The sequence below is a fragment of the Osmerus eperlanus genome, chromosome 13 (genome assembly GCF_963692335.1).
Source record: "Osmerus eperlanus chromosome 13, fOsmEpe2.1, whole genome shotgun sequence".
In the NCBI taxonomy this organism is placed as follows: Eukaryota; Metazoa; Chordata; class Actinopteri; order Osmeriformes; family Osmeridae; genus Osmerus; species Osmerus eperlanus.
The window spans coordinates 11,870,197-11,884,838 of NC_085030.1; the positions used below are offsets into that span (position 1 = coordinate 11,870,197).

At 42.1% G+C, this 14,642-nt stretch overlaps 1 protein-coding gene across 2 annotated transcripts in view; it reads left to right on the forward strand.

Annotated features, from left to right (window-relative positions):
- pcdh11 (protocadherin 11) overlaps positions 1 to 14,642 on the forward strand; it is a 106,896-nt gene that overhangs the window by 11,892 nt on the left and 80,362 nt on the right. Inside the window, exons 3-4 of one of the 2 annotated variants that reach the window (XM_062476482.1) lie at positions 1,584 to 4,070; positions 8,302 to 10,175. In XM_062476482.1, coding sequence (XP_062332466.1) covers positions 1,584 to 4,070; positions 8,302 to 8,385 — 2,571 coding nt within the window. In that variant the 3' untranslated portion in view covers positions 8,386 to 10,175. Of the gene's footprint in view, positions 1 to 1,583; positions 4,071 to 8,301; positions 10,176 to 14,642 lie in introns of those variants that run through there. The other variant, XM_062476481.1, reaches the window with a different exon arrangement.

Genomic DNA, 14,642 nt, shown 5'->3' on the forward strand with positions numbered 1-14,642 from the left:
CTTTCACAATGAAAATGTATGTATCGTAATCTCATTTGATAGCTGTGCCTAGACAGAATAATCTCTTACAACATTATGTGCAGCATGAAGCTTATCTCTTTAAGGAGGATGCTTTTTCTTGTTTCAGCATGAAACTGCTTCTGACTCAAAGAGCTTCAAAGAGCTTCTTTGTTTTGTAATGTGCATGTGTCTCATTCATGGGTCTGATCTCTTTTCGTAGTCCCTTCTCTCTCTCTCTCTCTCTCTCTCTCTCTCTCTCTCTCTCTCTCTCTCTCTCACTCACTCACTCACTCACTCACTCACTCACTCACTCACACTCTCACTCACTCACTCACTCACACTCTCACTCACTCACTCACACTCTCACTCACTCACACTCTCACTCACTCACTCACTCACACTCTCACTCACTCACACTCTCACTCTCACTTTTTCCCTCTTCTTATCTTCCTTCTAAATCAAAGAATGCTGAAAAATATGCCAAGTCCCATCTATACCCCATAGTCAATTTGAAATTATAAATATGAAGCAATATTTTTATTTCATTTTTTTGGTGTGTGTTTGAGGGGGGCAATTACTTTGAACAGTCAGTGCCAGTTTCTCATGGGGATTACATGTGCATTTGTTTTCATTTTCCTCAGGCTTTACACTTCCCTAGATTTAGCCCTCCTTGGGTGAAAGGCTTTTTAAATGTGCAGTCTCGCTCTCTCTTTAATCTATGGTGGTCTCACAGTGCATTTAAAATTGGAGCTTATCTTTACAGCTCTCTTTTCAACTGTCTCTTTCACATATGAACTTGAAATCGTGTAAGCAGTCCCCTCTATTCCAAAGTCGACACAAGATAGGAAGGTAGAATAGAATCTCATTTGACTTAAGTCAGGAAAAGGAACTGAGGAGGCTAGCAGGCTAAAACACTCTTTCATTCCAGCTCTGGAAAAGGAAAGCTGGGTGGCAGGGCTAGGTATGCATGCCTCCCAACAAGATGTCAAGCAATATTAGTGAGCAAATTACACAGTTTTTATGAATATTTGTTTCCTTGTTTAGAATAAGTTAAGTACTTAAGTGGTCCGGATTACTGGAAATGACTTGAAATGATTTGTGAATATGCAACCCAGCAAGTGCCGGGTTGTATGTAAGCGCTAATCAACTCTATGGCGAGGCCTAAACCTGTTTACTTTGCTCTCAGCATCTAAAGTTTGCTCAAGTATTTTCTAATAAGTGGATGATCCCCTCAGTTTTTTTCTCAAAGTAAATATATTAGGGACCTTTTTAGCGTTCTAATGAGATTTTATAGAACTTTCACCCCAAGCTTTTTTCTGCACTTTGAGCAAACATCTGTTTAAGCTAAAACAAACCAGAGTGTATTTTTTCACTCAAAACATTCAAAACTGCTGTGTTAGCATGGTTGCAGTGTACTAGTTATGTAGCTGGTGAAGCATATAATTCAGGTCCTGTGAATGTGGTCCCATGCAGATAAATAGCCAATTATAGCATTAAACATGTTGGAGGTTGTAATGAGCATGTAGTTCTCTAACATGGAATGAAACCCACTAATTATTTCCCCTCATTATCTGTTGTTACAGAGTGTCAGTGAGTTTGGCCTTGACATCATTGAGACCCCGGAGGGCGACAAGTGGCCCCAGCTCATTGTCCAGCAAAGCCTGGACCGGGAGCAGAAGGACACCTTTGTCATGAAGATCAAGGTGGAGGACGGAGGTACTCCACCCAAATCCAGCACAGCAATCCTCCAGGTGACCATCTCCGATGTAAACGATAATCGCCCGGTCTTCAAGGACAGCGAGGTGGAGGTGACCGTTCCGGAGAATGCGCCAATGGGGACATCGGTGACCCAACTCCATGCCACAGATGCCGACCTGGGCTCCAATGCACAGATCCACTTCGCCTTTAGCAACCAGATCGCCGCCTCCACCAAACGTCACTTTGCCATCGACAGCTCCACGGGACTCATCACCGTCAAACAGCCGTTGGACCGAGAGATGACCCCAGTCCACAAGCTGATTGTGCTGGCCAGTGACGGGAGCTCCAGCCCCTCTAGAGCCACAGTGATCGTTAACGTGACGGACGTTAACGACAATGTTCCCTCCATAGACACCCGCTACATAATGAACCTAGTTAATGGGACTGTTCTGCTGTCCGAGAATGCTCCTCTTAACACAAAAATAGCCCTAATTAGAGTCACAGACAAAGACGCTGATCTGAATGGTAAAGTGACTTGTTACACTGACCATGACGTTCCCTTTCGGTTGAGGCCCGTCTTTAATGACCAATTCTTACTGGAAACTGCTGCCACACTAGACTATGAAACAACCAGGGAATATGCAATTAAGATAGTGGCCTCCGATTCAGGGAAGCCTCCCTTGAACACATCAGCGATGGTTTTAATTAAAATCAAGGATGAAAATGACAACGCACCCATCTTCCCCCAACCTGAGATACAGCTCTCCATACCAGAGAACAACGACCCCTCCACGCAGTTGATCAAAATCAGTGCTACGGACGCCGACAGCGGACATAATGCAGAGATTATTTATACTCTCGGCCCTGACTCGCCTGACGGGTTTAACGTGGACAGACGATCGGGAGTCCTCTCTGTTGGAAAGCGTCTGGACAGGGAGAAGCAGGAAAAGTATTCATTCACTGTCATTGCCAGGGACAACGGCTCCACGTCGCTGCAGAACAATGTCACAGTAAGGTTAATCGTCCAGGACCTTAACGACAACAGCCCTGCGTTCACCCACCCCGAGTACAACTTCTACGTGCCTGAGAACCTGCCTCTTTACGGGACCGTGGGCCTGATCACGGTGACGGACTCGGACGCCGGCGACAACGCAGTCGTCACCCTCTCGATTTTGAACGGCAAAGATCATTTCATTATCGACCCCCAGACCGGCGTGATCAAACCCAACATCACGTTCGATAGGGAGCAGCAGAGCTCGTACACATTTACGGTGAAGGCAGTAGATGGGGGTCAGCCACCTAGCACCTCATATGCAAAGGTCACCATCAACGTCGTCGATGTCAACGACAATCGGCCTGTGTTTGTCATACCCTCCTCCAACTATTCCTATGATTTGGTTCAGTCTACCACCAGTCCTGGGTCTGTGGTCACAAGGGTTTTTGCCATTGATAATGATACAGGCATGAATGCTGAGCTGCAATACAGCATCATCAGGGGCTCCCTGAGAGGGCTTTTTGCCATAGACAAAATCTCTGGTAACATAACACTGCAGGAGAAGATAATTGCAGCAGATCAAGGTCTGCACAGGCTGGTAGTCGAGGTCAAAGATCTAGGCCAGCCAGAGTCATTACACGCCATTGCACTCATTCACCTGTTTGTAAATGAGACTGTGTCTAACGCTACCTTCATCCAGGAACAACTACGGAAGAGCATGGAGACGCCCTTGGACCGCAATGTGGGGGACAATGAGGTGACACCCCAAACCAACGGATATGTCATCGTTGTCATAGCTATCATAGCAGGGACGATGACTGTGGTGCTGGTCATTTTCGTGACGGCCTTGGTACGCTGTCGCCAGACGCCCCGCCACAAGGTGGTCCAGAAGGGCAAGCAGAGTGGTGAATGGGTGTCGCCCAACCAGGAGAACCGTCAGATCAAGAAGAAGAAGAAGAAAAAGAAGAGGTCCCCCAAGAGCCTCCTGCTGAACTTTGTAACCATCGAAGAATCCAAGCCTGACGACCCGACCCACGAGCACATTAACGGTACCTTAGACCTCCCGGTGGAATTGGAGGAGCAGACGATGGGAAAGTACAACTGGGCCACCACTCCGACCACCTTCAAACCTGACAGTCCGGACTTGGCCAAGCATTACAAGTCTGCCTCTCCCCAGCCCACCTTTCAAATCAAACCAGAGACCCCTGTAGCTCCCAAGAAGCACCATGTCATCCAGGAACTCCCCCTGGACAATACGTTTGTGGTGGGCTGCGACTCACTGTCCAAGTGTTCTTCAACCAGCTCCGACCCTTACAGTGTCTCAGAATGCAGCTGTCAAGGGGGATTCAAGACCGCGGGCCAAATCAGCACCCGACAGGTAATTCACGACTTCCTTTTTAAACCTACCACCCACCACAATTCCCCCCACTCACACCCCACTTACTGTCCTATGGCTGGTGATATCGAGGGGGGAGGATGGCAGCATGGAGCCAGGGAATTCACCCACACAGACAATCACGTCTACATGAACGTCTTCAGCATTGAATACTGAAAATATGGCCATCAGTACTGTGCATCAGAGAATGCTGAAAATGAGTCCTAATTAGTCATGGTTTTCATTTCATTTCAAGTGGTTTATGCAAAATTCACATCTTTAAAATAAACTTAACTCCTTCTCAGAATGTGAAAGAATGTAGGCAAAGATTCTACCTCCTCTTGCAACAACAACAAAAAATACACACTTTAGCTTTCTAGTAAATGTTCTACTTGGAAATTCAGGCTACTGGCTGTAGAAAAATGGTGGTAACTATTTTGTTTTTGGTATGTCTGGCAGTAGACTAACAACATGCCAGAGAGGCAGACGGGTGGTGGCAGTGGTGATGCTAATTGAACTCCGCTCAGCTGTATTTGAGGTCAGAGAGGATTAAAGAAATGCTTAGCTGTTTGATTGACACTTCATAAAACAAGCAAAGGCTGAAAGAGAGCCTAACAAGAGGGCCTTGACTGACAGGCGTAGCTCCACAGATGGAACTTCGCCTCATCAGCTGATTGAGTGCACCGGGACAGTCACAGGAACATCCCAAAAGAGTGGCAACACAGCACAGGTCTCAATTAATAATCCCATATATTTTCAATTTCCGTGCTTGCAATATTAAGCTGTGTCTTTACTGCGCTCACAAAGATGGGTGGGCAGAGAGCCTCATTTGAATGCTAGGGTACGGCAGGGATTATGATTCCCTAAGAGATGTGCCAAATGCGAAGTGCCCTAATAAATAACAGCCGGCAAGGGAAATAAATGTAAATCAGAGGTGAAGAGAGGTGGCCTTGCTCAGCACTGACATGCGGAGTAGAACACCACAGGACAGAGACTGAGTACTGCTATACCGAGGGTCACAGGGATCAAGGTGATGGAGGAGCTGAGGGACCCATATACTTAAACACAGAGCAAGAAGTAGGTTCCATAAAACGCCTCCCATGCCGATGTCCATTTAACACGTTCATTTTGCTCCCTAATGACCCACATTCACGGTTTTAAAAGTGACACCTAGACTTTAGTCAGGTTTTTTGCTTGGACCTGGATGTCTGTGTCGGTTTATCATTTGTCTTAAAGAAAGCCAAGGGTTGTTTGGAACCCCTCTGATGTCTCTTTTCGTACGTGAAAAGAGTTTGGCCGTGGTATTCATTTGATATCAAGTATCCAGCAGACTTACCTGGATCTTGAGGCTGAGGCAGAAGTACCTACGCCTATAATCTGTCTTGATTTTGATTTTTTATTTGATTTTTGCTTGCTGTTATTGTTTTTTTTTATGGGTTATTCACTTATTTAGGTTCATCATTTACTATAAAAATGGATTGCCTGACATGATGTAACATTTGTACCTGTGTGCTGCGTTCCACAGACTTTTTTTCATTTTCATTTTTTTCTATTTCAATTTTGACCCCATTGTAACCCTACTATAAGCTACCATGTCCTTTGTTCTTTAATTCTCTCATGGCACAGTTTTTTTGCAAGTGACTGTATATCCCTTGATATACTGTTCTTGTTAATGTCAGAAAAATTCAGTTAAACCCTGTCGAAAGCATCTTAGCCATTTTACCTACAGCATGCCTATAATCCCACTTACAAGTTGTCGAATGCCTTTCCACTAAAATCAGTTATGATTAAAGCATAGTATGCAGGAATATTCAATCTGTTTCCCAGTCCCAAATTCTGTTTGTTTTTTTCTTCCTTGTTTGAATGTATTCATAGAATTGCACTGATGTTACTCATCAAAGGGAAAATACCATCTGCAAACCTCATTTAAATATGAATGAATTCATGACTAAGTAAACATTCTTCACAATCTTCTAGATAATGCTGTATCAGCCGCTCCTAGGGCAATGTCTTCCTGTATGTGCATTACTCGAAAGTCTGAAAAGTAGCCTACGTCAGTGGCCTAAAATGGGACATTATTGGACTCTCTGACCAATACCCTTAATGATGGTGAGACAATGGTACTCAATAATCAAAATGTTTTACTCCCTGTCGCCTTAAGCTATAGTAAAGTGATGCCTCCCTTTGCTGTTAGATTTCCCACCAGTTTTAAGTGTGCTTATTTAAAGCCTGTGCCAGGAAAAGCCCTACCATAAAGTCAGGCCTGATGAGAATCTGCTGCTCCAAAGGTTAATTAAATGCATCAAAGGGTTAATCACTCGTAATACAATATGATTAAAATCACTGTAATTAGGTTTTGGATGAGGCAGATAAAAAGTTGTCTTTAATATTAGCAGGCGTACCACATATAGGCGACGCTAGTCCTCAGAATTCCTTCGGAAGTGACATGATGATTGACAAGAACAACTATTTTGACCCACTTTATCAATGCTTTGAACAAAATCTAGTTTAAGCGTAATCTTAAAAAGAACACTTAAAGCCCCACTTGAAAAATATGGATTTCATTGTCTTAATCTTGTGAAAAGGAAAGTGTTTTGTGTTGTTCAGCCTTCGTCCAGTCGGCGCTTAACAAAAGCTTCACAATCAACATTGGCACTGTTAATTCTCTCATACGATAAAAATGTAATCCAAAACTCCAAAATGCAGGAGGTAAAATGCAGGAGGTAAAAAGCAGATTGACAAATGTTTTCTGCATGGAAGTGACAGATGGTGATTTAGTGACTTTGGCATGATTACTCATTCACTCCCTACCTAAGCAGTGGAGGATAAAGCAGACAGTAACCCCCCATCCATTGAATCATAATAGTCTGTGTCACAGGAGACACTTGCAGATGAAGGTCAACTGGATGTTTGACAGGATTTACGGACGTTCTCTCCAAAGAGAAAAGCTTGTCAAAATACTTCAGAGACTACATATTTACGGCAGCATATGGTACGTAATACAGTAAGAGCTCCATTTGCAGATTCCAATGCTTCACAAGAGCCTCTTTCCCTATACCCCCTTCCTCTTTTCTCTTCTCTTCCACTCATCTCTTCCCTTTCTTTTATCAACCCCCCCCCACCCCCCCCTTCGGTTCTCATATTCGAGGTCAATCCCCCCTGGTGCTAGGGAGCCTCTGTCTAAATATGTGCTTTAGACAAGGCAGATCAAATGAGCACCACCCTGCTTGAGTGATCTTAGACACAGACATGAATATGTAGGAGTAGAAAGGCCAGTGCACCTCTTTGTTTGTCCTGTATTTCCAGGACCGTGGTGTACGAAGGGTCAGTGTCAGTGCCGACTAACCTCTCACAACCGCATTCCTCAAAAGCCCATCTACATATTCATGGCATACTGTACACATGCATTATCATCCAGCTTTCTGATCCCAGGGTAGGATGTGTTGACAATTCTTTGTGTAATTCATTATTTATTCACACCAAACAGTAAGACAATTGCACTTGCTAAACAGAAGCTACAAGAATCCCATAGAGACCCGTCCTCTATCCACATGTTGGTGAGGAGCATGGACTCTAACATTAGCCATCCATGTTCAGATGTTCACAACTTCTGTTGTCCACGCTGTTCACAACTTACTATGCTGCAAGTAGTCATAGAAGTGATTTCTCTTAACTAGGGCTAGGTAATCAAATCGGACGCCAATGTCTTGCGTTAGTAGTTGATTGGAGCACTTTTTGCAGAAAGATCACTACTGTAATCTTGACTCAAGTAAGCAAGGGGTAGGTCAATTTTTTTTACATGATTCAGATTTTGCCACGGCTGTCGTTTCATTTGTTGAAGGTTAGTGAATGTCAAATCTGGACAAATCAGAAGACCCAGCACAGGGGTCCCAAGGACCAAATTGAGACACATTATGTTTCCAGGGTAACCTGCGAGTTTTGCACTAGGGTGGTGGAGTCAAAAACATTTTCTAAAATTGCATGCTCTGATAAGTACACCAATGCTCACGCTTGTAACACACATAGCATTCTTCAAGGAAATCTGACCAGATAATGGCCACTGTCAGCTGTGCCTTGAAGAATGTTTATTTTTTATTTTTTTATCTCTTTGAAATCAATTATTGTATTCACTGTTAAGCTAGCCTCACAGTGGAATACAACAGTTTAGGTACTCAGAGCTTATTGATATTGTAATTACAATCTCCCTATATCTGTCTGTCTCTCTATATTTCAGGAGACGGCACTGAAACCACCACTCTATGGCACACTCTGTGGCACAGGTACAACTCGCTCCCACAGGATAAAAATCAATCTCTAGCTCCCAGTACCTTGAGAGAAAAAGAGAAAATGAGAGAGAGAGAGAGGGAGGAGAGGGAGGACTGAAGAAGTGAAACAAGTACTTTACTGTCTCCACAGCCTCAAAACATGGCCTAGAGAAGAATATGTCTCGCTCTTTCTTTCATTTTTATTTATAAATTTTTTTTGGCGGGAGGAAAAATATGAACTTGAAACAATCACCCCGAGATGAGACACATAGTGTTGCCTGTCTGAAATTTGACAAACCTCGACTTGTAAATCTGTCAGATTTTTGAAGGTTTGAAATGCTTTCTTGAATCCTATGCCATCACTTTACCTTTGTCATAAAAGACGAGGCATTCTGAACCATTTCCCACTCTAATCCTCCCATCTCAACTTGTAAAAAGCAGCATAGAAATACAGTGGATAGATCTGTAAAGTATGTTTATATGTATGTATGTAATCTATCACAGAGTTGACCGTGTTTATATTTATTAATTCTTTTTTGGCCTTGTTTTTTTTTTTTATCTGCCTGGTGGCTATTTTTTGTTTTCTTTTTTTTCCGACTTGCTTTTTTGTCCATTGAATTTGGGCTAGCTCGTGGAGATAGTGACTGACAATGTTTTAATGCTGCAAGGTCTACTGCCAGTGGGCCTCTTTGACTGTTCTGCCCATGTCATAGTGTACTTTTCGTCAACTATTGGCTCTATCTTTTCCACTTGCAGTGCCACAGTGTGTTTGTGAAGAGTGTGGCTAGCATTACAGTGCATGGACTCACAGTACAGAACCGACACATTTGAGTACTTACCAATATAACTCCACAATATTACTGTGGAATGATTCGGGTGAAAGTAGAAAATGTTTAATACCTTTGAGCTAAGCCACAATCATAAGGGACTGAATGCTTATGGTTATAATCAAAAGCTGTTTATGTATGACAGAATAGAGAGGCATCATGCTTAACCTTTGTGTGTTGCTGTCAGCTCCAAGTCAGAGCCGATTTACCCTGTGAGATATCATTTAAATTATTCCAAATGGTAATACCTCAGGCAGACTTCTAGGTTGGCTTGAGCAAGCTAAAAGGGACAAAAGTTTTCTGCACTAATTTGTATTGCAGCGTTATTTATCCAAGCAAAATTGAAGAGAAGTGTATTTTAAGAGAAAGTGTAACACAAAAACAGACATAGAATGAAGGCTACATTTTAAACAGCAATAAGGTCAACATTTAGGCGAAGAGTCCACTAAATAGTGCACTTTCTGATCTTAAAGCCTTGGTTCATGGTATCACACACACGTATGCCTCTTCTGTATTGTAACACTCATTATGATTAAGTCGATACTTGATTTACCTTTTTAATACTAAACTAGTCAATGGCTTGGTGGGCTTAGCAGCACTGTTGTCCAATGTTAATGGTTAACCTAAAGATTGCTTTGATAGAAGAGGCTGTATGGCACAACATAAGTAACGATCAATCATTGCTATAGGTGGGAGTATCAGATGTAATTATGGTATCAAATGCATCACTACAACTGAGTAGGAACCACAGTATAACTATACATAGCATTATAGCACTGTGTAATGAATTAGAGTTGCCTGATCTTCTGGGAGATGAGAAACCCATACATGAGGAGAGTTTTCATCCTCGTTAGGGAGATGAAGAACCTCACTTTTATTAAATGTGAAGTACAATATGCACCTTACATAATCTTTGTAACTGACTTTGATTTGCCAATGTGTGGAGAAAACTGTATATAAATGTTTTGTTTATGTACGTATGTGTGCGCTTCTGGAATTTATTAAAGTCTTTTGCATTGTAATGCACATTTCCACGAGTCTTTTTCTTAATCAGGAATATGCGCTGCACATCTCTGTGCAATTATTTTTTATTATAGCTCAACCACAAACCAAGGTGTTTTAACTTCTGTGGCTGTCTCATTGGTTGTTTGGACTCACTTCATTGGATCCTTATTTCAGCCCAAGGAAAGAAAGAAAGAAAGAAAGAAAAAAAGTCACCTGCATTATTTATTTTCCTTTTTATGTTTGAAACGACATAAACGACATAAAACTGTTGAGGAAATAATTCTGAAATATATTAGTATGTCATCAGGAATAGATTACAGAAAGAATAGTTGAAGACACATTTCTGTTCAATGAAGAGCCATAGCGCTATAATGTTGGGCTTTCTTTAGAGAAAGCTTTTATATTCTTACAGTATCTTGTAAGGAGAGATCACGCACACCGGTGATACAATTAGCTAACACATAATAAGGGTTTTTCACACCTGACAAAAGGTTCACACTCACAACCATACATTTAAAGTACCGTATCTATCTATTTGTGTATTTGATCCCAAACGTGCACTTGAAAGGCAAAACAAGAAAGACATAGGCAACTGAATATGCTTAATTGCTTATCAAAGTTTCCTCATATTTCAGAACTAAGGAAGCTAATCATTTCCCTAGAGGGAATCGTGTCCTTGGTGATTTAAAAGTAGTGGTACACACATTCACATGAGCATGCCTAGCCTTGCAGAGGAGGGTGCGCAAATGTCAGCCTCCTATTAATAGCTTAATGTATACCTGAACTCCTCTCTCTAAATGGCCTCTTTTTCACTTGGTGCTTGCTAGCTGCACTAGTGTGAAATGAGGAGATCTCCTTGCAGGCTCTTAGCCTGCTTGACTGCATGACATCAGAGCTTTGTTTTTGTTCACGGTGTCACCAGATGATAAAATGTTTTCAGGACTGCTAGAACCTAATTGTACACGCGCTCAGATGCAGCATTGTTAATGAGTCTTTAAGCGCACATATAATGATTTCAGTAGCATGGTATTGTGGAGTAGGTTTCAGTTGTAAATTAATTATGAAGGTAAACTTGCTTGACTCTTTTAATGCCATACAAAAATGTTATCATATATGATTATCATCGTCATTGATTTATTTTAGTAACAGAATACCTCTGACACATCTTGTTCCTGTTTCATCCCTCTCCCCTCCAAAAAAAAGAAAAATGGACAGTTTGAATGTATTTATGGCTGTGCCTGAGCATGTGCTTGTGATCCCAGTCAGATCCCTTTTAGTGCATTTCCTGTGATTTTATCATCTGTGTAAATGACTTTTAAAGGTTGTCCCATGGTTGTATTACAGTTTGTCACTGAGAGGAGAGCTTTCGGGGATGCTTACCTGACATATTGATTCATGATTTATGAGGTTCTAGTCTAAGATTTCATCTCACAGTCCAGGAAGCTGGGCATATATTGTACGTTTGATTACACATAATGCAATGATATGTCTGCAGACACAAACACGCACAAACACCCACAGAAATGCTAAGCGTGTCCTTCTGCTTCATATTGAAGTAGCCTACAAGTGCATGTGGTTATGCCGTTTCACTGTCTTGAATCCTTAGGTTTCATGCCATGTCAGCCTACGTTACCCATGTAGTCTGGTGTTCTCCTATGTTCTTGTTCTGTAGTGTACTGCAAATTGGATTTCACACTGAAGTGAAATAAGCACAACCTAGTTAAAGAAAGCCATATAAATTGATCATGTTGTGCATGTATCATCGTGGAGAAACCCATAGAGAGATGACCCGATTTTAATCCACTCAACCATGAGCATGCTAATGTCTGTAACCACTAGGTTGACGCTGTGGTCAATCACCCCCTCTATTATTGTAACTCTACACATACCTGCATAAATCTGGAGTAGGCCTACATTAGTGACATGCTAGCATCAATAGAGAAAAGCTGTATTTATTCTTATTAGCATTGATTTTCTAATCACCATGTTGGTTGCTGAACTCATGATGTTATCCTCTGCCTGGTTGAGAATACGTGGCAGTTTCCATTTCGTCATTTTGATTACATCAGGGTACTGTAAGCTTACCAAATACCAACCTATGGTTTTCATAGATGTTGTAGTTCGTGTGAATCAGTTTGTCTGTTTTTAACTGACCTTTCTAAACAAAATTAGTCATCAAAGTTGCCATTTTCTACAAAAAGGTTATAAGAAATATTTAACTCATTGTTGTAATAATTAGATGTTAGTTTGTTAGCCTACGTTTTGCAATGTTAATGGAGGTTCGGACTGCGTCCCTGTTGCTATGGTTACTCATTTTAGATACGGATAATATCTAGCCATCGCATTAATTTTAGAACGATAAACAGACAGTTTCACTGGAACTACATTTACATTTAGTCATTTAGCAGACACTCTTATCCAGAGCGACTTACAGTAAGTACAGGGACATTCTCCCCGAGGCATGTAGGGTGAAGTGCCTCGCCCAAGGACACAACGTCATTTGACACGGCCGGGAACCGAACTGGCAACCTTCAGATTACTAGCCCGATTCCCTCACCGCTCAGCCATCCCGACAACTACTAAATACATGTCCATTACATATTCCTTTATTAGGAATTAATGGACACCATGCATCCAATCATAATCAAGTATTCACCCAGACCATGGTATAAATTGACAAATAACTGGATATGCTGATCGGCGGCAAGAGGCGCGGCAACACCGATTGGTCATTTGGCGATAAACCACACCCTCTTGGTTTTTAACTTAAACAGTGAGGTGTGGATAGGAACAGAGGCTAACTCTGGCGCAGGCATGACGTGTCGGGGCCCTGTGGTTGCTCGTTGCTGTCGGCTTGGGTAGAGGCTATTAATGCTTGTGCTGTGCAATGGTGCAGGAAACAAGACGGTGCTGTCTTGCTGTTGCTTGCACTCAAGGTAGCACTCCACACAATTGCTGCCAAATCTCTGCCAAACTGAATAATTCAATCATCCCATATCCACGGTAGGCAGTCTACCTTTGTGTGTACAACAATCAAATCAGTAACGGAGGCATGGCGAGTAGTTTCTCTCCGACACCAAGTGGCTCTACAGTGGAGAGATTGTTTTCATTGAAAACAATTCGGTTGATTAGAGGAGCTGTGACTGTGGACAGGAATGTGAGCAACATTGATTTCTGTTACAGTCCTTGGTCCTTGTTTAACAGTTATCTCAAACACACACTGGCAGTGTGGGATATTTACTGTCTGATGGTGATCTGATGTTTTTTTGCTGTCTTTGATCATAGACATCTTGGGTTTGTCAACAATGTATTCACTGTATCTCAAACACAAGGAATACAGGAAATGAATGAAATGCATTATGCAGAGCCGTGTTGTAAATATTACTAAGATCTTGTAGTCTTTTCAAGTATGGCTTAGTGACCTTAAATCCCAGAATACCATGTAGGGCCTACTGTAACCTTCATGGTGCTCACAGAGGTTTAGTCAAATTCTGTCAGTAGTAGATTGCTTTTTCAGAATTCATGTTGTGAAGGTTGTCATAGAGATAAACCTGTTTCTCTCTATGAACAGATATCCCCTTTTCTGCCCACATGTATTCAACATGAGGTTGAGAGACCATGTAGAGCTTTACACATAATCTACACAGGGGAACAGTTTCAAGAAACACTCAGAAAAAGGAAAAGGGGAAACAAGATTTAATTTAGTAGAGCTTGTTTTTCTTTGTGCGTGAACAATGTTTTTTTTCTTGCAAAATATCAAGAGGATGGTCAGAGGCACAATATCAAAAATTCACGGGACATCTGTGCCTGAGCTATTGCCACTCACGGGTTGTTTGCATTGAAATTCTTGACTCATTTTACTCCCTTTGAAGCGTACAGTGGGAAACCTGTCCAGCAATCTATCATGCAGCGAAGTAGAGTTTTCAAACCTGAGCACGTTTCCTTTGGGTCATTGTTTTACACTATATAGCAGTGTATGTCGTGATATCTCCCATTGACTTATCCCCAGTGTGTGCCTGGACTGTAGCAATTTGCCTAAAGGACTTGGTTTCCACCAGCCCATTGATTTGGATCGAACAAGCCCTTACAATATTCAGGGGTGATTAGACTCACAAATGAACATATTTCCTTTGATTGGAGCCATGTAAAGACATGGCTTCCCCTACCAGCCTTTTACAGAGAGGCACACATCTAAAGGCTGTGTGACTTTCAAAGAAACAAAGAACCAGCTAGATGTTAAGGACACTCGCACGGCAGGAAGGAGGGGAGGGGAGGGGGGGAGGTTAAAGGCTTTGCATGTTGGTAAACTAAAGATAGTCAGACCCAAGGGCAGCAGTGACTTAAGACGCAGTCCAGGACCATGTCTGTGGCCAGTCTAATCCCGGTAATCCCGTACAGAATTCTTGATTTACTTTTGTAAAAGAGATTGGGAGATGATAAGAAGCCGTCCCCTCCTCAGAATAGCGGCTAATCTGGTG